We start from the raw sequence: 24,715 nt of genomic DNA on the forward strand, positions 1-24,715 counted from the left end.
GAAACCATCAAGTCACTTTAGGAAAATAAGACAATTGACACCGTTCAATTTACAAATGAAATCTTTATATTTTTTTTGTCAAAAAGAAATGAATCCCGTCCAATCTATACCAAATTGATTTACACCGCCCAGCCGCCCTGTACCCACACAAGGCAGCATGCGGCTTGCTACAGGTCTTCTCTGCACGACTACAGTAAACAAGTCTTCAGGAAACATGCTTGATTTTTCAAGATACTTTTGCATTCAAACATTTTATTTTGGTAAAATCATACAATTGCACAGCTGAGTATTTCCCATGCAGTGCAGGAGCCTATAAGCTATTACAGAAAGCAAAGTCTACATCTAAAGAGCTCTAGGGTTCTCAAGAGAACGTGGAACAAGTCTCGGGCGCTGCCTACAACGACGCGCACAGCACGGACTTCCTGTTCATCATTAAAAACAGCTCCGACAGCTGCTCTGGAAGCGAATGCTGCAGACCTGCTCCACATTCGAGGAGAACTCCAGAGGCGTCATATATGCAAATACAACAATGAGAATAAACCACATGTTTGTTTCTTTAAGGATTGCCATGTGCCAGACATTCACTGGAGAAAAATAATTATCAGGTCAAATTAGAGTAAAGAATCAATAATGCACACAATTGGAGAATCTGAACACTTCTGCACCGATATGCTTAGGAAATTTATTTGCTCTTTTGACAGCTATATTCCAAACCTTGGCATGTTTTTTCAATTCCATTTCAAATTTTGATGACCAATTGGTATAATCTGATAGAGATGACTGGCCCTGAGAAGGCCCCGAAACAGCTGTGGATATTATTTACTGAGTCCAATGTATCTTAAACATTAAAAAGCTCACGCTACCCCGAAATATATAAATTTCACGCATACAGGTGACATTCAACATTCAAGTGCCAGTGTTTTTTGTACTGTCTTTTGGTCAAGTTTCTGAAACTTTCAAAGAATCACTTTGAGGCTTACAAAAATAAATATTTGTCAAAAATGCTTAATAAATTACACAAAACTAGCAGCAAAAGTAGAATCTAGAAATCTGTGCAAATGGCTAAATTCCCCCAACTGCTAAATCCCCTGGTCCCAAATAAATCCTGGTTTAAACGTTGAGAACCCTTCCCCTTTGTAAACAAGCTGCGTTTTTCACAATCTCCTCACACACAATATTTGGAAGCTTAAGGACACATAGTCAAGACATCTATATAAAACTCTAGATGTGCAATAAAAGAACTTTTGTAAAACTTGATGGGCACGACATACAAGGGCCTACACACCTAAATCAAGTAGCACCATTCAATCTCAAGTTCTCAACACTGTCAGTGCATCCGCTTTTAGTTCAATTTCTTAAAAAAAGGTTTCAAGGCACAACACACCCGATGAGAAAATTGGGAGCATTTAAGAGGTGAAACGCCCCTATCTCTCCTCCTCTCGATGGCTGCTCCTCTCTGAGAGGAAAAGCCTGCGCTGGCTTCACGAAGCCACCGATTTTTTTTATTTTTTATTATACATGTCTGAGCAGATGAACTCCCAGAGGGCCTGACAGTACTTTAATGTTCCAGAAAGGAAGTGGACACTCCCCGTCTTTGGCCACCTCCACAGTTACACTACGCAGCAATGGAAACCAAAGCCACCGACGATGGCGGTGCACTGAAAACCGCACCCCCCCCCACCCCACCCCCCGCGCCTACCCCCTTTGTTCCCCCCTAACCCCAGTGGTCGGAGTGCTGCTCCACCCCCCCTGCTCCGTCCCCTCGCTGTTTTAAATTGATAAACCTCAGTGATCATTCAAATGCCTGTCTCTTAAAGATGAACCATGCCTCCAACGCAGCTTGAAAAGAGAAAACGTTTGTAATTAAGTTAAGCCTGCGACTCAGTTCACGTGTCCTTTCTCCTTGACCAAAAAACAAAACACTTGCAAGCGTAGAATACCATCTGGGCCTCGTGGTTGCCGGTCGATTCAGTAAACACTAACACCCACGCTATGCCCTCCCGATGCTGTGGTCCTTTATGCAGCCATTTTGAACTTCACTTTCAAGATGGCAGGCATTTTTTGTTTTGATACATATTTGTAGAGAAACAATTAAAAAAAAAAAAAAAAAAAAAATTTCAATTTTGCACACACCTGCACCAAAAATGTCTCAAGTAAAAATAAACAAAAAACACCGCCCACTTAATGTAGCTAGCACTTGGTAACATACTAGCTGCCATAACACTGTCAAGTCAATTGAAAAATGTGGAGTAACAAGATCCAGCATTGATTATTCTTGCTTATACCTCAGCGATCGTTGGCACTGAGCTTAATGACTTCTGTGTTTCTTAAGATTACAATAGGAATGGCTATTTTAAAGACTACCATATCCATAAAAAGGAGCCTGTCCAGGATAGAGTGAGCAAAAACAGAAAGAAAACAAATGTAACTTTGTCCCTCGGGACCGTGCGGTTGCTTCACAGAGTGGCCCAGTTTGTATTAGATGTAGTAATGGCTCCATTAGCTGTTTGACTATAGAAAAGGCTACATGATGTTCCTGCGATAAATTTGAAGTTCAAATGGAATCATGACTCCGAGAGCCACAATATCCCAGTGTTTGCCAAGGTTTGATTAAGTCCAAGCTTATTTTACCTTTCTAATATATATATATTTTTTTTTTTTTTCACCAAACAAAATAACTGTAAAAACAAATTTAGAGCTCTTGGCCATGTTCATCTGGTGAAATGAAAACATAGATTTCCTGTTTAAATTCAAAAGGCACAGTACATTAACATACAAATGATCCTCAGGTTATTCAATTGGTTTTTTTTTTTTCCTTCCACAAAAAGAACAAAAATACTTTTAACGATGAAAAGTCCGAGGTTGCTATCGGACAACGCATGTCAGCATCCATGCTCACTCTGAGGTGTGCGAATCTCTGCGGTCTCCGGTGCGTTGCACGTGCTGGTGACTTTCCTTTTGCGTCGTGCTGCACTTCCTTTTTGAGAGAAGCGAATGGCAGAGAACCAGGGTTGGTAATGTACTGTGTGTCAGTGAAGCTACACAGGGAGGGTTGTTATGGTCTGGCTTAAGTTAACATGTGGTTTCCATTGGGTCGGGTTGGCATGGCAACCTACTCCTTAAGCGACTAGTTGCCCCACCAATCCACACTACCAGAGTGGCTGTAGTTTCCTCCGTAGCCGTCGTTGCTGTAGAAGTTGCCACCAAAGCCTCCTGTGAATGGAAAGGTCAGAGGTCAGGTGATAGTTGAGATGCTTTTTAAAATTGTCATTCAATACATTTAAATTAAATTAAACTGACACTGGGTCAGCTTTACAGATATCGCGTGCAATAAGCTCAATATTTGGAACCTGTGGCTTTTATGCAGCAACACGATTCTACAGAGAAGTGTTGACGGTTTCAAGTGAACCACAGATAAAAAGGGCAGAAAATACTGGTTCCTCACCTCCACCAAAGCCACGGTTTCCTCCATGGCCTCCAGGGTTACGTCCTGTACGGTTGCCACTGAAGTTTCCAGAACCACCGGACGTCTGACGGTAATCTCTGGCTCCGAAACCGCCAGAGAACCTAAATAAGACGAGACGAGAACGTGTGTTCATTAGAAAAGAAAAATCCTCAGCAGCAAAACAAGTTACAAAAGTTAAAATGTTTTACATGACAAATTCATGAATCAGCTTATAAAGCCCTGTCCAAGCTGGTAACGTGGTTTAATAAACACGTAAGATTTTTCAGAGCAGACCTACTTGTTGGCCTTGACCCACAATACTTAGTGATGTTGACTGATAAAACTTACTGGGTCTATTCACCATCATCATTTCCAAACATGGTAATCCAGTCATCGACCTCTCCGAGGGAGAGGATATGGTTTATGTTTAAGAGCACATGACAACCTGGTTTGTGAAATGACGTGTAGAACTATCATTAGACTAAAGCTATAAAGACACTCAGGTGTGGCCTGTGAGTTACACCTGACGACGAGGTGGTGTAGTGTGCGACTTACCTCTTTGAGCGTCCGCGGCCTGTGCTCTTGTGCTGGTGCTCGTAGGCCAGGCTCTCAAGCCAGGAGGGAACCTCCTGCTTGGCCTCCACCAAGATGTCCAGCAAGTCTTTGGTTATGTTGCTGTTTTTGTCGTTAAAGAACGACGTGGCCAGACCTGCACAAAACAGAACCAGAGTCAGATTATACAGCCACTTAATTTTTATTAAACATTACACAACAGGCATCGAAGATATATATATAAAAAAGGTTCATACCGAGGTTGCCCACACGTCCCGTACGGCCAATACGGTGAACGTACTCCTCAATGTCACTGGGCAAATCAAAGTTAATGACGTGCTTCACATTGGAGATGTCCAGACCTCTGGCAGCGACCTGCAGAAGTAGAGGAGGAAAAAGGTTGTTTAAATATCAAGTCAGAGTCAAGGGAGAAAACCACTGGGTTCATTTTGTCCACGTTTTTTATTATTAAGCTTGAGTTAATTAGCAACAGCTACGAAAGTCTGCCAACAATGTCCTTCAGCTGAGCCAAAGCCACAGTTTCCTCTGTGACCCAGTTGGCCTGGTTGTTCTCCAGGGAATTTCCAAAATGTCAAAGAGACTTTGTAAACTCAATATTTTGTTTCCTGCTCTTTGACACAGTAACAGTCGGTTTAAATTCAGATAATTAACCAACGTGGATCTAAAATGGAAACGGCTCATTCCTGGTTTTGATAATGTAAATTTCACATTAATCAAAAGGTACATTTAGCAAACTGAAGCAAATGTTTTCATTTACCCAAGAGGAAAAGCATGTGGCTCCCTTTTTTTTTTTTTATAAATATCTTAAGAGTTAGCTAAAACTCATATGAAAGATTTTGTAAATTAAATCTTTTAATCTTCATCTTGGAGAAATCATTCTAAATCAGATCTGATCCAGTGTTTAAAGCCCAAAAGTACTCAATATATCAAACCTCTTAAATAATTTAAACAAGGCAAGTCCACAATCTCCTGGTGAAATTCATTATTATTATACACACACACACACACACACATACACATATATACATATATATATATAGTTTAATGATAGTCGTGTCCCTTACAGCTGTAGCCACCAAGATGGGGCAGCGTCCAGAGCGGAACTGGTGCAGAGCTTCCTCTCTGTCTCTCTGGGATCGATCTCCGTGGATGCTGGTGCAGGCGTAGCCCTCGTGGTAGAGGAAGTCTTCAAGAGCGTCGGCTCCTTTCTTGGTTTCCACGAACACCAGAGTCAACGAGTCTTTACCTGTGCAACCGCAAACAAAAGAGGATGAGACCAAAGAGGACGAGGGCAGGATGAAGAGTATGAAAAAAATTTTTTAAAAATAAAATAAAAATAAATTAAAAAAAAAAAAAAAAAAAAAAAAAAAAAAAAAGGAAAAGGTGGTGGAAAGAAATCTTTGATAACTGGGAACGGGGCTATAGATGGATATTTGAACCAAAAAGATGGGAACTTACAACTGTCATACTGAAAAAGTTGCAAGTTTATGAAGTAAAAAAAAAAAAAAAAAAAAAAAAAAAAAAATCAAACAACCAACATGAAAACTCAGAGATGGAGACAGGGGCTGCATAAGAAGCTTTTCATTTACTGACAACCCTGGCTTCAGTTTTTCTGCTAGAGATGAGATGAATAACTTAAAAATCTGAATTGTTAAATTAAAATCTAGATATATGGCATTAATGGCTTTTGAAATAAAAATGGCTGAGGAGTGATGGGGAAGGACAGGTCGCATCATTCACAGCTAACCCTGTCACTGTTTTACCAACGCACTCTGGCACAAGCACGGAAAAACAAAGCTACATCCGTCAAAGCTCCATCCTCTCCATTATTAATTAAGCCTGTGAGTTCTTTAAAATCAAAGCCTGGATCCGGCCAATCAGACAAGCTAAATTTTCGAGGTGGTAACTGGCCACCTACTTCGCCATTTACATGCAGTTGACCCCTCTCCCCCAAGCCTCTTCACCTTGGTTGAATAACGGCCAATTGTGACTTTTTAAATGAGGCTGTCCGTGACATATATTACACATCAGTTTGCTTTTTATAGTGGCAGCTGCACCGGTTACCGTGGAAACAGCACAAAAGCAATGTGTGTTGTTTCTTTGGAGGTAAAGTCAAGTTACAAAACACAGGTCTTTCTACATAATTCAACTTAAAAAGAAAAAGGAGTGGAATTTATTAGAGCGGTTTAAACTAAGATCTACAGAACCTTGTTGTTGTCGTATGTTCACTGAACAGGTTGGTGCCATTAAACCTGCCACAGCCATCTGACTCATGGAAGCTGAGAGCTCTTTCTATGACAACCGGCCAACACGATCATGTCGAGCCAGCTGACATTAGCGCCGGTGTTGAAAACACACTGCAGCGCTACAAAAGGAACTCCCTTTTCACTAGGTCTATTTGGTGCGAGGCGAAAACGTTGTCGTTGATCCTACAAGCTCTTATTGGAAATGGAAGAAAATGGAAAAAAAAAACAAAAATAATAAAAAACAGAACTGAGGCAGCATGTCAAGCGGGGGGGAGCGGAGGGACAGGATGAGCTGTGGGATGTGATGTTTCTGGCTTGTGGGTCAGAGTGAAGTTATGGTATGTTCACACTTACCCGGTTTCTCTGGGGCCTCTGTCACATTTTCCTGAACCTCACTGGGAATAACTAAGATAAAACCAAACCGGCCAGTAAACGTAAGGCTGCTCAGTACACAACTTTCACAGCTTTAGATCATCATGAGAAGCAAACCCCCTTAAAAAACACGGCATGTGATGTCAGTGCCTCATCACCCCTGCATCACACTGTTTTTAAATCTTATCTTTCTATAAACGAACAACATTTGTTAGCAGAGATGTAGCAAAGTCAATATTAGCTTGATATGGGGCAGACTGACAAACACAGGATGATGGGTTAGAGCCCAATGTGACATTCATGGGAGGAAAAAAAACAAACACTGATTTTTGTGTTTGCATTTCTCACCTGTGGCATTGAGCAGGTCAAGGAGGAAGGACCTCTTGTCTGTCTCCTCCACCCAGACCACTTTCTGGGTGATATTTTCTGAAGTGGAACCGACACGTCCCACTGCCAGGAAAATGTAATCCTCCAGGAAATCACGAGCCAGGATCTATGCAAACAAACGAAACGAAACAGATAAGTACGCAGATATTTATCACATGAAGCAAGACTCTATAAACGCATTGTGACAGCCTCATACACACCTGGATCTCCTTGGGGAAAGTGGCGCTGAACATCATGGTCTGACGAATGCCTTTAGGCGGCATCGTATCCTGCTCCACGATGCGTCTGATCTGGGGCTCAAAACCCATGTCCAACATGCGGTCGGCCTCATCCAGGACCAGGTAGCTGCACAGACACATGTCATACTTCATTAAAAAGGTTTATTGTGTTTGTTGTATGTCAATGTGAAACAAGTATCTTTGGGTTTGTGGCGATTTTTCATTATTTTTGGCAATTTTATAAACAAAACAACTAATTGATTAATTGGGAAAATAATATATTAATATTAAAGCCCTAAAAATTACAAAAATAAATACTGGAGTCAGTCAATTTTTTTATTTTATTTTTTATTTTTTTAAACAATCTGAGTGGACCCCTGTGTTATACTGACTTGCAATAGTCCAGACCGATCTTGCCCCTCTCCATCATGTCAACCAGACGTCCAGGTGTGGCCACGAGCAGGTGACAGCCTCTCTCCAAGTCCCTGATTTGCTGACCGATATCAGCTCCTCCGTACACCACGCAGGGACGCACACGAGAGCGATAGGCAAACTAGAAAGATGGAAAAAGAGGAAACGATTAAGCTTCAAGAAGTTTCATTTGATGTAGGGTTGGGTCGATGTTGCCAGCTGGATTCTTGGAGCTCACCTTCCTCGCCTCATCGTAGATCTGCAGGGCCAGCTCTCTGGTGGGAGCCAGAACCAGGGAGATCGGGTACTGTTTACGTCTGCCGTACCTTCCGTTCTCCTGAGGATGGAAGAAATAATGTTTATAGGAACACGTCGAATGGTAACGCAGAATATGTTTAATTACTGTGCCTTCTCTCTTTTCCCCAGTACCTGTCCGTTGTTCTTGGCTGCCTGCAGAGCATCTCCTGGGCCCTCAGTGTAGATCTGACTCAGCACTGGCAGCAAGAAGGCAGCGGTCTTACCAGAGCCTGAAACACAGCAGGGATCAGACACACACTGTTTACAAGATCTAAAACTTAAGGTACACACTGAATGATCCATCAACCCATACTTTCTATTTTAAAAAGATCTGATCTACTTAAAGCTGCCATGTAAACACATTGAGAGTAAGTAGAAAAACTTACCAGTCTGGGCGCAGGCCATCAGGTCTCTCTTAGACTTGATGATGGGGATCGCATGCTTCTGGACTGGGGTGGGGCGAGTGTAGCGACTCAGGGTGATGTTCCCCATTACGATCTCCCCCATGTCCACATCATGGAACTACAGAATAACCACACGCACCATCAGTATGAGACACAAACTGTCCTGTTACGTCTTTAAATGTTAAAATGATAGATTCAGAATGAGTAGAGACTTACGCTTTCAATGTGGGGCGGGCAGTTGCTTCCAGTGGCCTCAACGGGGATATCATCGTATTTCTCAAAGTTTATCCCAGTGTTGCTTCCAGAGAAAAGCTCGCTAGAAAACAAGGTGTGAAACGTTTAGCTGAAATGCAGACACAAGATGGCCGACAGTTTAGTTTTGTTGTAATTTTTGTGAGCAGAATCGGTCTTACTGTTCCAGGCGCTCATTGGGAGCAGTGGGCTTGGACCAATCGTCGTCTCTGGAGTCCTCCACCCAGCGGCTGTTTCCTCCGCCCGCAAAACCCCCGCGCTCATATCTGCGCACAACAACATGAGTCTGTAAGCCACGTTTCATTCCTCAGAGCAAAAACAAAAAGCGGCAAACTATGCCAGGCAGATGTCGGTGTCTGAAATAGCTTCAGCAAGCTAACAGCTAAACTGAATAAGCTAGTAGCTCAGCAGATAGCAACATATTTCAGGAGAAATCTGTAAAATGTGGATACAAGTGCTAAACTTGGCACAAATCCTTTTCATAAAACACGTTTTAGATAGTTCAAGATAGCCTCCATTTCCAAGATGGCTGACATTTCTGGCAAGGTAATGTCTTTTTGCAATAAATTCATCCTCAATTTTACTATATTAATGATCTAGATGTCAAATCAAACATTTTACCAATGTATAAGGTGAAATATAGGAAAAAAGAAAAACCTGCGACCATTTTAAGTTTACCGACATTTTACAAATTAAAAGTCCCGCTGAATTAGAACAATCATAGCGAGGTACAGGAAAATGTCACCATAAATACACTTTACTCAAAATATTTAACTGGCATTAGGAATCAACATCCTCACAGTTGAAAACATAAGATTCAATTGCAATTCCCAAATCATCCAATTCTGTCCAATGGGTAGAACTATGTAATTATGTAAAATATGTATTTCATATGCCAGAAATGGCATCCATTTAGGAAAATAGTCGCCTTTTGAAATTTCAAGTAATGGGATTTTTCAACTAAATGGCCTCAGAGGGATCAACACACCAATTTTATTCCTTGTATCCACATTTGAAAGATTACTACAGTTACCTGAGGCACTACTGGTTAGTAAAAAATAAAGCAATGGAAATGTTCACTATCACAAAATAAAGACACCATTAAGATGTTGTATTAAAACAAACAAAGCACTGTATATTATTAAATGTGACAGTGTTTACAGACCTTCCTCTTGAGCCTGCCCCACGGTCATTGAAGAAGGTCGACTTGGACCTATCATTTCGTCCCCCAAAGCTGTTGTAGGCAGCGTCCCTGGGAGCTCCTCCCCAGTTGCCGTCTTTGTTCTCGTAATTGCCAAAACCTAGAATGAACAGATAAATACTGTCATTGATATTATTGGATTTTTTTTTTTTTGCAAAGCTGCGAGAAGTCATCACGTTCTTACCAAAGGCGGAAAATGGTCTTTCCTTTTTTTTAAAGAAAAATGCCATTAGCCGTTTTAAAAATCACCACGTTATTTCATCCTAAATTAAACCCAGTAACAGGACTCTGATATATTATAACAACTGCATGGATAAACAAGGGTGGGGGAGGGTTGAGTTAACGTCTAAAAACTACACTGTCACCACTATAGCTAGAGGCAGATATTTTAAGGCACGATAGGATTTCCCCACCTGCATTTTGTAATGGTTGATTAAACGAGCCTCCACCCCTGTTACCACGGTAGGCACCACGCCCACCTCTATCATTGCGAGGGGGTCCACGCCCTCCGAAGCTCCCGTTGGAGCGGTTGTCGTGGTAACCATTCACAAATCCATTGCTGCGTCCGCCGTCCCATCCAGGTGAGTCTTCACGAGGAGACAAAAGGACATGCAGAATGAGAGTCTTGCCAGGAGAAAACTCTGAACATATTAGTGTCAGTAAGCAAGTAGAAAATCTGACTGTGCTTATAGAGACTTTGCGTGCTGACCTGCCTTCAGCCTAATTCACTAACAGGTGGGATACAAGCAGCTTTATAATAATAGACTAGAAACTGGACTGAAATATGCTGCAACAACAGTTGTGTCATGGGTCGAGTTAATGTCGTCAAGTGGGGGAAAGTGAAAAGCAAGTTCTACATCTGAATAAGAGAATGGATGCAGAGAAATCAAAGCACTGTGAAATATCTAACTTTTTAAAGAAGACACTGGCTTTGTTAGAAGGATGACTTCTCTGTACCAAGACACCTACTGAGCCCTGCCTCTGCCTGTATGGGACATTTACCACAACGATCTGCCCAGCTTTGGACACTGGCTGTGTCATCGTTCCCATCGGAGGCCACACTGTTATCAGTGCAGGCTGAGGATGAGGCTGGTGGGAAGGGGGGGAGGGACAACGGACAGTTAGCACCGCCAAGGTGAGGCTTGCTACGCAGCTGATGCTTTGCAACAACAGCATCAAGGGGAAGAGCGGCTGCACAGATCTAGTCTCAGATTCGTCTTTGCTTTGAATGAGAGTTGGTTCAGCCAAACGGGGGCTGATTCTAGATCTGTGGCGAAAATCATAACTCGTACCTGTCGGCGAACAGGTAACTGCATCCACCATGATGCCCACCTTCAAGTAAGCACAAGGAAAAGCCTTGTAATGCTTCACACAGGCACACACTGATCTGTGCGCTGCACACCAGTCCACAGCTCGGACAAGTTAAGATGTCCCATGGTTTTTTTGTCTCCAATATCGTTCTGAGTAAATAAATTCAGAGGAAATGCAAAACGCCTACTGTCCAGTATTTTCTGAACAAGCTCACAACTTACTGTGCCCATGGTGACAAGATAAGGATGTTGGTCAGTTCAGTGAGTAATTAGGGTCTCAGACAAATCTGCTTTGCAATCAAGAGAGGGAAGTTAAAGTAATTATTTCTATTTCAGAAATGTGGCGTTCCGACATCTTCCCAGTTTCACTGTCGCTTCCAACCGTTTACCACACTGAACTTTTTAAAAAGTAAAGTTCAAATGTATTTTGTATTTTTTTAAATTACTACAAAATTAGCAATAGGATTTGTGGTAGAATTTAGTCACTCAGACTCGTATCAGACAAAAATGATGCATGTGCCCCCAGAGCACACCATGCAGCAGTGTCTGAGCCTAACGTTCTGCAACAGCAATGCAGATAACCTCAGTTCACGTCAGACCACCAAGTACAAACAAGGCTAAATAACAAAACAATGCAAACTGCATCTTGATCAAAAAGCTCGCTCTTAAAAATCAAGTAAAAATGCTGTAGTAGCCAGGAGTGATGCATCATGGCAAACATGAAAGCTGTAGTAGAGAAATAATTCCCCAATTCGAAGCAATGTTGAATTCTCCAGATTTGTTATGCAAGCTGTGATATTTGAACAATGAGGAAATAACTGAGAAATTTCACAACTACTTCATGTATAACTATCTTAATTTTTGGTAAAAACAAAAAAACATTAGTATGAACCTGTAATTACTGATTTTGAAAGACTAAAAAAGCCAAGACAGTTTGGGAATTTCAATCCTTCAAAGTACAAGCTACAGTGATTCAGTGAATCCCACGTCTCTTGGAAAAGGAGAATACGTCCCCTCCTACAGTCTGACATAGTTCAGTCCTGATGCACCCCCTTGCCCTAACCTTGATCATGCCACAAGGTCTGCCAGACTGCAGACTCTACAGATGCTTGTGCAACAACCCAAGCCTGCTCAACTTCAAAAAGACCACATGTTGCCAAGGTAAAAATTATCTTTGATAACCTGCCCGCCTCAAAGAGAACAATTCCCGTACATTATCATCCATTAAATGCTGAGTACATGCCAGCTAAGGATTGTTCTACTGATCGTTCAGTCTCAAATGCCAAAGAAAAAGGCCAAGGAGAAGCAGTCTACTTTGAAATAACCTCAGAGAAACAAAGATCCCTTTCAGACAGAAGCTACAGGTAAGGAGTATTCAGTCATGTGCCAAGGAGCGGCGAGTGTTTGCAGGTTTCTCTTCCACCAGTACATTTAAATGTTATTTCGACTTCACACCAGAGAGAAGTATTTTTTAAAAGGAGAGGTCAGTTGTTGGAAGAAAAGCCTGCACACACAGCAGTGTTCATTAATCCCACTTAGTATGTCGTAGGCAGACAAAAGGCCCCAAGGTCTATAAAGGACTTGAAAGAAGAACAGAGAGTCGTTGTTAATGAGTGGGATTGAATGATGCCAGTGCAGCAATGCACTCAAAATTTCAGTCTCTCTGCAAAATAAAATCCCAGCTTTGATTTCATGACTGTGACTCAGATGTTAAAATGGTATAAAAATGGCTGGACAATGTAATAAGTGAACAGGTCTTAGATCATTGTTTCACAGATAGAGTCTCGTTATTAGTAAGACAGTCACACTAGTGATGCAGTGCAGAGTCTTTAAAAAAGGCACCATCACCATGCATCATAAGCAACTTCACTTGCAAGCTGTGACAAACGCTGTGTTAGGCCAAGATTTCTGCTGCATTTTCTTTTTCAAGTGACCAAGGGCACGATCTGATTACGCCCCAGTGTTCAGCTTTATACACTATGAAAACTCTGCCAACAAGTAGATGGCATGGCATGCAGGTAGAGGTCAAGGTATACCACATCTGTTTCGCCAACCCCCACTGTAGGCATGGTAAAAGGCAAGCTCTTGAGAGGCCAGTCTTGGGTAACCTGAGCAAAGGTAGGGAAGCAGGCTATAAAAAGACTCACCCATGATTACTGGCTCATGCAGTATGAGTGTTGGGCTCGACTTAACACTAATAGTTACCAATCTTACAGTCATCCCATCCTGAAGTATAGTTATTTCTGTGCCTTTGCTGACACTCTGCCTGCCATGGTTGTGGGCACTGCTTAGAAGAAACTTGGGGGGGGACAGTGCAGGTGAAATATAGGGGGGAAAAGTCATTTTAAATGAAGCTATCATATGCCTCAAGAGATTAAAATCTCAACTCACTGTGGTAAAGAAGAGCATTAACCCATCAACCTTAATGTTACATCTAATTTGCCCTTTACCTATAAGATGTTTCTCATTTTAAAGTGCAAGCATCCCAGCAGAGAGAAGCACATCAATTAATCATGGGCCCATCATTAAGTTTACTGTGCATGTATATAGGTCTGACCTAACCCTCCCCCCCTTCGCACTGGCTTTGCTGGTGTGTAAAATGGCTATTTCATGCATCTGGAAATGCAGGTTGCCCTCAGCGAAAGCAGACAGAAGGGACTTACAGAGATTTACTGGTGCCACTGAATAACCGCACTGTCTACCAGCGGAATAAGCATTTCCTGCTGTGGAATAAGAAAACAGTAAAACGAGAAAAAACGTCAAGTGTGCAATGACACAGAACCATGTTTCCAATTTTTTTTTTTTTTTTTTAATATAAAATTACCTGACTTAATGTCAGGCACAACATGTGTCTTGATTTAAAGCCTTTAAGAGGCTAAACAAGTACAGGAAGGAAAAAAAACAACTTACAACTACCTCCAAACCACCTCAACCTAGCTACAAAAACATTGTTAAAAGTCTACAGATGATAAAAACCACCAGCCCACCCACCCTCCACATTTCCCTTTATCAGAGCAGCCAATAGCTAGCACTCCTCTTTTTTCACGTGAGACAGAAAAAAGATTACCTATGAAATTAGTTACTGAAATATCAAACTGAGTTAGAGAGGTTTGAAATTTGCCCCATTCTCTTACTTATGAGGAGTCTGGGGCGAGAATTCGAGACTATGGCCGTTTTTGCAGTCCCACTTGCCCTACTTTATCCGTGCCAAAATAAGCTATCGTGTACAGACACAGAAAGCCCTTTCGACACGGCTTTCTCTCCTCATTCTGTACACATGTTAAAAATAAGACAAGTGTCCTCAACGGTCCTGATGGTCTGAAGTGCGGCAGAACCAGAAATAAATATAGTCTGGTTGACGCCTCACCAATAAAAAAATTTTTCTCAATTGTGCTTGCTTTTACCATGCTCTGATGGGGTTTTATCATCAAGAACACCACAAGTCAAACCTGTGTTGAGGGTCCGAATGTGGCTCAGCAGGTGACTGTTACACTCAACTCACCATTTTTGGAAGCATCTTTGTTCCTCAAGTGAGGTGGAATGTAACGCCCTAGATGGAGGGGGAAAGAAAACAGTTAAACACTAATTTACTAAGACTAAGCTATGAATACTTATACAAAAAAAATCACTGTTACGATAGAGTATTTATAATTTATAATCAACTCTAAAGACCTTCCAATAAAACCTCAAAAGATAAAAACACACTACAAAAAAGAATATCCTTGCTTGTTTTGTAAAAATTCATGTTGCAATTGTACATTCGTAACTTGGATGTAATCAATACCCCATATTATTGATTTTTTTTTTTTAAATAAAAAATTTCATGAGATTTTACATTGACATGTTAAGTCTGTTGTATTACTTACTGCCAGTTCCTCCGCCTTGTCCGTCAGAGTTCAAGTCTAGGGCAGCAAGCTGAAAGAAAAATTTTTTTTAATTGAAATCAGATGATCATTCAACTAAAAGTCTGGTAAAACACAGTACTATGTCTTTGAAATAACAATTTTAAGCAAGTATCCAACTACAGGCGCATCGATTAGTCTCAATTAATTTGTTGCTCGACAGAAAAATAATCTGCTATAATGTTTAGAACGAATAAAAAATAGTCTTTAGAGTCTGTCATTTAAAAGTGACAAATATTTGCAGGTTCCATTTTGTCAAATGAGAGGGTTTGAAGCTTTATCTTTGTTCTAAATGGCAGTAAACTGAGCATCTTTGGGTTTGAGACGGTTGGTCAAACAAAAATACCTTACACTGTGGGAAATTATAATAATTCTTATATATTATGGACAAAGGGAAGAATAAAAATAACTCAGATTAAAGGATGGGTTCACAATTGTTCCAGATCCATCTTGAAACAGGGTTGGCTTGCTGTATTCATTCGCAAAGTTCAGCCTGGGACATTTACAGATTGATTCTTAGTGCATTTTGATGGCAGACTAAATCCACAGTCCTCATTCTGACTATGTGAAACAAAAAGGAGGAACTTTTGCACTAATAAGACTTTAACTTTGGCTGATATCCACTTGGTTTGTGTAATGGAGACTGATGAAGCCTCATATAAGCATCACATAAACTTTGGTAAATATAGAGGCCTGAATTTTCCCATCACCTCCATTACAAACGCAGGAACAAGTAAACAAGTAAAACTTATTTCAATATTCATATGCACCCTCTTAATATTTTAGGACATTATTCAAAGTTATGAACCTATCCTTTAATAATGGAAATCAATAGTTAAAGAGCTACTATTCAATATCTTAGTTGGACAGTTGGACATGGACTGAGCAAATGTACAAAACAGGATCACTCCTATAATTTTGCTTATTAAAACTGGCCTGGTTTATCCAACAAGCGACATGGCAAGCATGGCACAACCATTAAATAGGAAAACACCGACAAATTAAAATGGCAAAAAAAAATAAATAAATAAAATAATCTTTAACACTAGCAGTCAATAACCGTATACAAAGGTATGCATCCTGAACGATTTATAAAGTTGAGAGAATTGCATTACAGAAAGGTTAATGGTCGCTATAAACCGTTGCCAACATTTTTTCCTGCGCCACGTTTCAGGTTGAGAAGGCCCAACATTAGCCGGGCTAACTTCGTAGGATACCGGCCGGGTCGCAAATGTTGGTTAACCCTCATAAATTTCCATTAATTGCAGTAACATTTCACAAGACGCGAATGACGTTTTATATTTAATTGTGTTTAAAGTCGCTGTTAACCATTTAAAAGAGTGGTACACGCAGTTAAAAAAAAGCTTGTTAGTTCGGTTTTCTGGCACAACGTAGTGACGAGCTCCGCCATCACAATCTTCTCTACGGCGACATCACCACCTCCATTTTACCCAGCCGCAGCGTTAGCTTAGCTCGCGGCTAGCTACTCTTTCCCTGACGAAACTACATGTGCGTAACGGAAAAAAAATCATCACATTTCTATGAGGAAAAAACAAACAAGTTAGAAGTACTTACCTGCTGATCTAGACCGTGTGGATTATCAATGACCACATGACTCATAACTAAAGAGAGTAGTGGGGGATTATTTCTGAAGAGAAAGGATTTTCTTTGTTAGCACGACCGGCTATCCTGTACGTTAACTTAGCTTTCCTTTTTCTGTATAAATTTACGACCTTGAGCCAACGGTTACTTATAAAGTTAGACGATTACGTTTACTTTAAATAAATAAAACTACGTTGTTTGTTATAAATATAAATGCCGTTCAAGTTTCCAAATGAAATGATGGCTGTGGCGCTGTTGAACAGATACCCCCTCCCGGCAGGCTTGACCGTGGTGGAATGAGACACCGAGCGCTCAGGTAGCGCGAGATATCGTCTCTGTAACCTCAGGCCAGCGGGTTGTTGGACGAAATATCGCGATGTTTCTACACGCCTCGGATTGGTTTCGCCGTCAGCGGCATAAGCAGACACATGAAACCGTTCATTAAGGTTGTGTCATTACCGTAATGCATAACTGTGTCTTTAAAAGACCAGGAAGCGAAACTTAGATATTTTTATGGTTCTAAGGAAAACAAACAAACACACAAATAAAGAGGCAAAACAAGCGCAAAGAAACACAAAAGACCTGCAAAAGAGATGCAAAATGACACTAAAGTGATGCAAACTTACCACAAATCGACTATAAAGACAAGCAAAACAACTACAAAATGCAAAACGACATCAAAGAGATGAAAAATTACTACAAACTGACAACATATAGATTGAAAATTACCACAAAGAGTCACAAACCAGCTACAAGGAGACACAAAATGACCACAGAGAGATGCAGAAGGTAAAATAAAAAGATGCAAAATAAAAATATGCACAATCACTACTATAAGAGGTAAAGTGACCCCATAAAGACACAAAAAGACGACTAAAGCAGAACTCCATAAAGATATGTAATGCAAAATGACAACAAAGTGATATCAACAACCAAAAGTTTGGGTATTTTGCTTTTATATAGGAGCCATAGTGGGAGTTTTATAGAACATGTGTCCGGGCTTTCACTGTCTCATACTCTGTCCACGACAAAGATGCAGATCAGAGAGGCCTATATGTTGTGTATATATATATATATACACTATTCTATATATATTGTATATATACTGTATATTTACAAAAAGGTTTCCCCAAGTTGCTCAAAATGGGACATGTGACATCTGGAGTGGCTGGCCATCATATGGTTTCAAATGTCTTTCTAAGGTCAGGAGGGTCAAGCATAAGCTCAGCCAAAGCCTTCCCCCACCCCCCTCCTCTTCCACTCACCCCCCTCCTCTCTCTCTCTGTCTTTTCTCTAGCAGTGCGCCTTCTGTTCAGAGTACAGTCCAGCCTGTGAGGCCTGCTCTCGTCATTTATCCCCTGCTGTACGCTGCAGCAGGAGAGTGAGGGCTGAGGGGACCATATGTTGCTGGGATAAGGTACACCAGAGGTAATTGGTTACTAGGAGAAAGGTCAGCTGGTGAGAGATTTCTGAAATGACTTACGATGAGTGAGACTGAGGCCTAGAAATCCCCCCTTTAACTCTGCCTCTAAGACATCCCTCCTCACGTAAACTTAATTGTGGCCTCCAAGTACATGTTTACAAGCCCTGCTGCACTTTGATACATGCTTCTACTAAAACCAGTCATTATTTATACTGAAGTACAAGTATAAGGTACTTGTACTTTAGTATTTCCATTTTCTGCTACTTTATACTTCCAATCCACTACATTTCAGAGGGAAATAATATACTTTTTACTCCGCTACATTAATTTTATAACTTTAGTTACTTTGCAGATTCAGATTAACAACATTCATTATTACAAGAAATGACTTTATTTATCACAGCTGGTTATAAAGTAGTTACAATTAGTCCCACCTTTACAAGCTGCAACATTAAAGTGAGGCACACATGAATGTACTAGTAATTAATGATAATCAATACATCAGTGTGAAATAAATACTTTAAGTATATATTGATGCTAATACTGTTGTACTTTTACACTCTGGTATTGCTACGTGTGTGTACTGTATTTTTATATATATGTATGTGTGGGTTTTATTCACGCCTAAAGTACATGCATCATGCATCAGCTCGATTTCTCATCAACCATTAGTCATCCAGTGTATTTCCATACGGACATCACAATCGACAGGCTGCACCTCACTGCTCCAAATATGTTGCTTAACTTGTTACCAAACTGACAGAGCAAATGTTAGGTGGAGACTAATTACATAAACCTGTGATGTTCATTATGTAATGTGTTTAGACTGAATATAATTTTACCTTTCTGTAGCTTCTGCTTTTTTTTCTCTAAAACACTTGAACTCTAGATTTTTACTTGTTAATCACATTTCAAATATTCCCAACACTAAATGTTTTAACAGACTTTTTAACGTGTGCTCCACAGTCTCGACGTTTGGACTCGTGGCTCCATCTGCTGGACAATATCATATTTCACACTTTGAGTTCAAACAGCTGATCTACAGTAGGCGTACTTTTGATCTGAGTCAGTTTCTAACAGGTTTTGTGCTGCTTAGTTTCAATAACAGGAAATCTGGCTACAGCATACAATGATAACAACAGTACTCTCACAATTTGAGTAAACAGTTTGTGTATTTCCTGTTTAAACATTAAGACATGGAAGTTTGGTGTGGAACTGGTCTGCACAGAGCCCTGACCTTTCCATCTCCACATGAGATCACACACACTGAGAGCCTGACCTCATCGTCTACATCAGTGTTGGACCTCACTGATGCTGTTGTGTCTGAACAGGAAATCCCTGCAGCTGGTTCAACATGTCGTTGAAAAGACTGAAACCAGAAGAGTGGAGGTTCGTTAGAGCAGCGCGAGTGGCCACAGACTTTTGGCCATGTCATGTGACAGTGCCACCGTGTGGCTGCTGAGAGAACATCACCCCTGAATGAAACTTCAGCTTTACTGAATTCAAACCATTGACAACTTTATTGAAACAGAGACAGTAAAAAAAATACAGATTATAAAAGAGAGAGAGAAAGAAAGAAAGATTCTTCACCTCAGCGCACACACTCACTCACACACACACTCATCCACACAATCACATACACAGTGTAGTGAATCAGTTTATCCATCGGTTCTCCTCTCTCGTCCGGGGCTGCAGGTATCCCATGATGCACTGTGTGATGTCACCAACCAAACATGTACTCCATCGCTTTGGAAACAAAGCTGTCATCCTTCCTGGGCGTCTGTCTGTCTGCTACCACCTGAAGACGGACACACGGGTTTATTTCTAAGGTCGACCAGCAGCTGTTTTTGTTGAACCCAAAGCTAATGCAGATTTTCAAGTAGAGCCAGAGTGAGGTCAGAGGTCAGAGGTCACCTGGTAGTCGTTGCTGGAGCTCCTGTAGGCGGCGCTGAGCGGTCTGATGGCCGAGCGAGGAGTGGAGGGGAGGGCGGAGGAGGAGAAGGAGGAGGCGAGGGGAGAGGAGACGGCTTCACTGCTGTCCATCACGCTCTGAAAGAGAGAGAGAGAGAGAGAACGTCACTGCTGCTCGGTTCAGGCTCCAGTGTCACATGATGTGAAGAACCAATCAGATGGCAGAGAAGCGGACAGACACACAGGTAGATAAAAACAGGTACTGACCTTGTCTATACACGGCTTCACTCCCACCATGATGGCGTCCCCAAACACTTTCCCATCCTTAGACAGAGCTTTCCTGGCCTGAAGCCTGGACTGATACTGAAGGTGCATCCAGTTACCAGGCGACGCCATCTGTCAATACATCATCAATACATCTATCAATACACCTGTACAATCTGAGCTGTGTGTGCTGAGCTTGTGGACACCGATTCAGACACATAAACTCTGATCTCAGTCCAACACTTCCTCCTCACTGGGATCATTCTTATCGAAGTTATGAGGCTGTAAATGTTAAACATTAACTTTTTAATTCTTAATGGAGACGTTCAAAAAAACGCCATCATCCTGTTTTTGTCTCACCATGTGTTTGAGGATGTTCCCGTACTGAGCGAACTGCAGCAGGATGTATGAGGCCGAAGCTGGAGGGAAACTAACACACACACACACACGCACACAAACACACACAAGATGAATATTACATTCACACTATCTTCAACAGTAGGTCAGTATTATTGACTTTGTTTAGAAATGAAAATACCCAAACACAGTGACCCAGGTCTGGTCCAGCTGATCGTCAGATGACAAAGACTCTCCCTGACTGTAGAAGGGATCCACCTGAGCTGGAGACAGACACACCTGCTGCACACCTGGATACAGAGACAGGTAGGATGAGAGATTAGAACATTATAGCCGGCATAAAAGTTGACTTTATGATACAACAGCGGTATTGGATTGCATTAAATTGAACAGCTGTACCTAATAAAGTGATCACTGAATGCGTTTACAATAAGGCAGCAAAAAAATACAAGTGAGACATTCTTAGTATTCCCTGTATATTGATTAGAGCTTGACCGATATATTGGCAGGTTGACAATTTGGCTGATGTTAGCGTACTGTATGTATCTGTGTATTTGTTAATATTAGCAATTCTTTAAAAACAAATCTAAAGGTTTATGTCAAAAAACAGGAACATCTGCTGATATACAGTATTTTTCTTTTTTAAACTCTCAAATCCCTGTGTTGCTAAAGAGTCACTGCCCCTCCCTCCTCCTGGAAAGAGACAAACACAGGCTGTTGATACAATATTGGAAGAAAACAACTGTCTGGCAGGAGTATCGGTGTCAGTACTAATATCAGTGATACAACAGCTAGCAGCACCAGTAGTAATAGTATCAGAATGTACCTGTTCCTGGAGTTGCAGCCTGACGTGCAGACAGAGGAGACTGCATAACTGGAAAGGACTGAAGAGAAAGAAAGAAAGAGAAAAAGAAAGAAAGGAAGAAAGAAAGAAAGAAAGGAAGAAAGAAAGAAAGAGAGAGAGAGAGAGAGAGAGAAAGAGAGAGAGAGAGAGACTCGTTCATTCTCTGTCCTAATTGGTTCTTTTTAAACTATTATTAAGTATGCTTGTTGAAGAAGTGCTCTGCTGTGCAAAAGGATGATCAAGTAATAAGCATATTAACATTCGTTCTATTCCTTTACTCATTAAAGGTGAGTCATATATATGGTACACAGTACAAATGGTATATTCATGATAACAAAATCAGTTGGTATTTTGGTGATTCAGTGCTACGCTGTACAAATGTAAACTTTGTCCATTCGTTCAAAATCCAATAATTCAATAAAAAGATCTTTGTGAGAAAAAAAACCTCCTAAGCAGTTTCCTCTCTCCACCTACTTTACAATTACTCTCATGAGCTTTTTACTCACTGCACTTACAGTAACATGAGTAAATATTTAACTTAGCTAAATTTAACCCAGTGTCATTTTCTCCTCCTTGGCTTCTCTGCTCTGTGTGGTAGAATCCAACGCACTAATTTTAGCCCCCGGTTTCGTCAAGGACCAATAAAACAACCAATCTGAAAACTGGTCTGGGTTCTTAGTCATTTCAGAACTGGGTTTCGAGGTTCATCACTAGAATCATTGCTGGTGCAAAAAGTGTAAGGTTTTGTTTGTTATCCTCGGCATCTTGCAAGTTCTGTATCTTTTAATAAGATCATTGTGATCAAACATCAAATATCTGTACTCATGGAAACTCTCTGCCTGAGCTCCATCTCCTGCAGCAGGTTAGGAGTGACAGCACCTGTGTACTCACCTGCCTGTGTGCATTAAGGGGCGTCCCTACAGTCATTAAGTCTTCATGGATACTGCGGATAGGTGGGGCTCCACTTTTATCCTTGGGTGTGGGGACAACGGGCTGAGGGGCCGAGCCCCCTCCTCCTCCTAAAATGTAAGACAACACAAACTAAAAATCTACAGAAAACACAACAATCAGCTGATCTGCAGGTGAGTGTATCGTCCTGCTGACCTCGGTGCGTACCTGTGCTCTCCACGATGGGCATGGCCAGGCTGAAGGGGCGGGGCTGGGGGGTAGCTGGAGCTGGCAGGTCACCCATCAAGAAGCCAGGCAGAAACTGAGCTCCAGAGGTCGCCTTAGGAGAGGTGGGAGAGCCCAGGGTCATCGGTTCATTTCCCACTGAAAGGCAGTGGGACAGTTAGACTGGTTTGAGACAAGTAGTCACCATCAGGTCTGAATCAATTTCAGGTCAACAATTATTAATTACAGATAAAGCCTGGGAGCTGAGATGCTCATATGTAGCAGGAGATTTACTGTAAGTTTCTCCTACTTTAAATAATGCATCGACAATTTGTGAAAAGCATGGAAGCTGGAAGGAGCAAATTATTGGCATTTTGATTATTAAAATAGCTAACGATTAATTTCCTATCAATTCACTAACCAATTAATCAGCTAAACATTTCAACTCTAATATAAATAAATTAAAAATTAGCTCCATGTTTGTAATATCCACAGTTAACAGCTGCAACATTAAAGTGATGTAAATATTAATGTATCAATGATAATAAATATAACTCATTAATATAAAATACATTATTATTCTGAAATGTGCCATTTTGTATTATGAGTACTTTTACTTATGGTACTTTAAGTATGTTTAGATACCAATTCTTTTTTACTTTTACTTGACTAAAATTCTAAATGCACAGTATTTTGCAGGATTCACCCGAGATAAACTTTAGACATTTTAAAAACCACACAGGATGTGATTTAATACCCGTTTCATAGTCATACTGACCTCGGAATGAAAGGTATCAATGACAACCAGCAGGGATATTAAGTTAAAATATAATAAAAAGAATTATTTTTCAAGTGTATGGATTCACTGATATTTAGATCACATTTTAGTCAGCACCTCTGAGCTGTACATAATTATACTTCCTATCAATTTTATATGGAAACTGGAGTTAGAAAGACTTTCAGACCTACACACACTATGAATGCAGGACCTTTGCTTGTACTTTTACACTGTGGCACTTCTACTTTTACTTAAGTAAATGAACTTTGAACTTATTCCACCAATGGTGAGCGTGAGAAACACTTTTCACACATTTCACCACCATGTTCTGTAACACCAGAAATAAATACGACTGTTCGCGGCTAACGCTGAGCTAACAGTTTGTCATAGCAGACAAATGATTAATAAAAATACACATAAAAACAGCAGATAAAGACTTTATGAAACTCAGGTTACCTTGTAGCTCCATCTCTGCTTCGTTACTCTCTGGCCGCGATTTTCAAAAGTAGGAAATGACGCCAGGCAAAGGGCTGGCTAGCTGGCTAACGCTGCTAGCAAAGCTAACTGAACTGTCACTATAACTTAATGTTACTGAAAAGTCTGCTTCACTGGAGCTGAACCTTAACTCATACCATCCAAATAGTTCAACTTTAGCGGGTTGGAATCAGATTTTTCGGCCCGTTTGTGTTTATTTTCAGGATTCAGTGCCGCTCATGGGACGAGCTGCCTGATGATCTGAAGGCACCGCAGCTAACAGGTCCGCTTCCGGCGCATTTAGATAAGGTCACCGTGAAGAGGTGTTCACGGGAGTTGTGTTTTACGCGCGACTTGTAAAAAGAACTTTTGTTTTTAATTGTAAAAAATTAATTTTTTTCAAGGCATAGTTTAATCATTTTTTAGCGTTCCTTCGTGTTGACCATGAAGACAATGAGAAAAAGAAAACCAACAAGAAAAAAAACATTGAAACAGAGGATAAAAAATGAAAAAGAAAAAAAAACTGTTTAAAATCTTCACATCTGAAGGTGTTTGAAAAAGAATCGGTTTTAAGTCTGTATGCAGACGAAACATTTCTAAAACGTGAGCATCAAATTTGTACTGGTAGTACAAATATATACTTGTACTGGTAGTGCAAATTTGTGGCACTTGTACTCAGTATTTACGTTTTTGGAGCAATTTAATACTTCCTCTCCGCTACATTGTACTAATGCAGTAAATTTGTTTGATAGCTGCTATTCATATTTACCTTTCAGATGAAAAATTTTCACACCCATCCTGTCCAGCAGAAAAAAACAAATCTGAACTTTAATGATTTCGAATTTTTCCAATAAACCGACCCTTTCTGTGTTGAGAAAATTCCCTTACTTCTCAATAAACTATTTAAAAGCTCTTTGAATAGTTGGAAAAT

General features: G+C 40.7%; 2 protein-coding genes across 17 annotated transcripts; both read right to left on the reverse strand.

Moving 5' to 3' along the window:
* Window positions 1-43: 43 nt before the first annotated feature.
* On the reverse strand, window positions 44-16,915 carry ddx3xa (DEAD-box helicase 3 X-linked a). Of its 15 annotated transcripts, none has more exons than XM_056388788.1 (23): window positions 16,594-16,915; window positions 14,983-15,031; window positions 14,619-14,666; window positions 13,780-13,839; window positions 13,331-13,414; window positions 13,153-13,224; window positions 10,809-10,895; window positions 10,220-10,393; window positions 9,771-9,906; window positions 8,767-8,871; window positions 8,570-8,669; window positions 8,336-8,471; window positions 8,082-8,179; window positions 7,891-7,989; window positions 7,634-7,794; window positions 7,224-7,368; window positions 6,985-7,129; window positions 6,619-6,669; window positions 5,083-5,264; window positions 4,255-4,372; window positions 4,001-4,154; window positions 3,446-3,567; window positions 44-3,213 (listed from the first exon to the last, which is right to left on the reverse strand). In XM_056388788.1, exons 1-23 carry the CDS (start codon window positions 16,636-16,638, stop codon window positions 3,128-3,130), a joined length of 2,457 nt encoding a protein of 818 aa, XP_056244763.1. In that variant the 5' UTR covers window positions 16,639-16,915; the 3' UTR covers window positions 44-3,127. The 15 variants fall into 15 exon arrangements, with proteins under 15 accessions (XP_056244763.1, XP_056244764.1, XP_056244762.1 ...); XM_056388789.1 differs by having other exon boundaries at window positions 10,286-10,393; window positions 13,322-13,414; XM_056388787.1 differs by having other exon boundaries at window positions 13,322-13,414.
* Window positions 16,916-19,548: 2,633 nt separating this feature from the next.
* Window positions 19,549-24,059, reverse strand: nup35 (nucleoporin 35). Of its 2 annotated transcripts, none has more exons than XM_056388560.1 (9): window positions 23,767-24,059; window positions 22,536-22,691; window positions 22,311-22,438; window positions 21,402-21,459; window positions 20,757-20,865; window positions 20,579-20,648; window positions 20,222-20,350; window positions 19,958-20,092; window positions 19,549-19,841 (listed from the first exon to the last, which is right to left on the reverse strand). In XM_056388560.1, exons 1-9 carry the CDS (start codon window positions 23,777-23,779, stop codon window positions 19,764-19,766), a joined length of 876 nt encoding a protein of 291 aa, XP_056244535.1. In that variant the 5' UTR covers window positions 23,780-24,059; the 3' UTR covers window positions 19,549-19,763. The 2 variants fall into 2 exon arrangements, with proteins under 2 accessions (XP_056244535.1, XP_056244536.1); XM_056388561.1 differs by having other exon boundaries at window positions 22,524-22,691.
* Between the last annotated feature and the right edge of the window lie 656 nt (window positions 24,060-24,715).

This window comes from Seriola aureovittata, chromosome 11, assembly GCF_021018895.1.
Source record: "Seriola aureovittata isolate HTS-2021-v1 ecotype China chromosome 11, ASM2101889v1, whole genome shotgun sequence".
In the NCBI taxonomy this organism is placed as follows: domain Eukaryota; kingdom Metazoa; phylum Chordata; class Actinopteri; order Carangiformes; family Carangidae; genus Seriola; species Seriola aureovittata.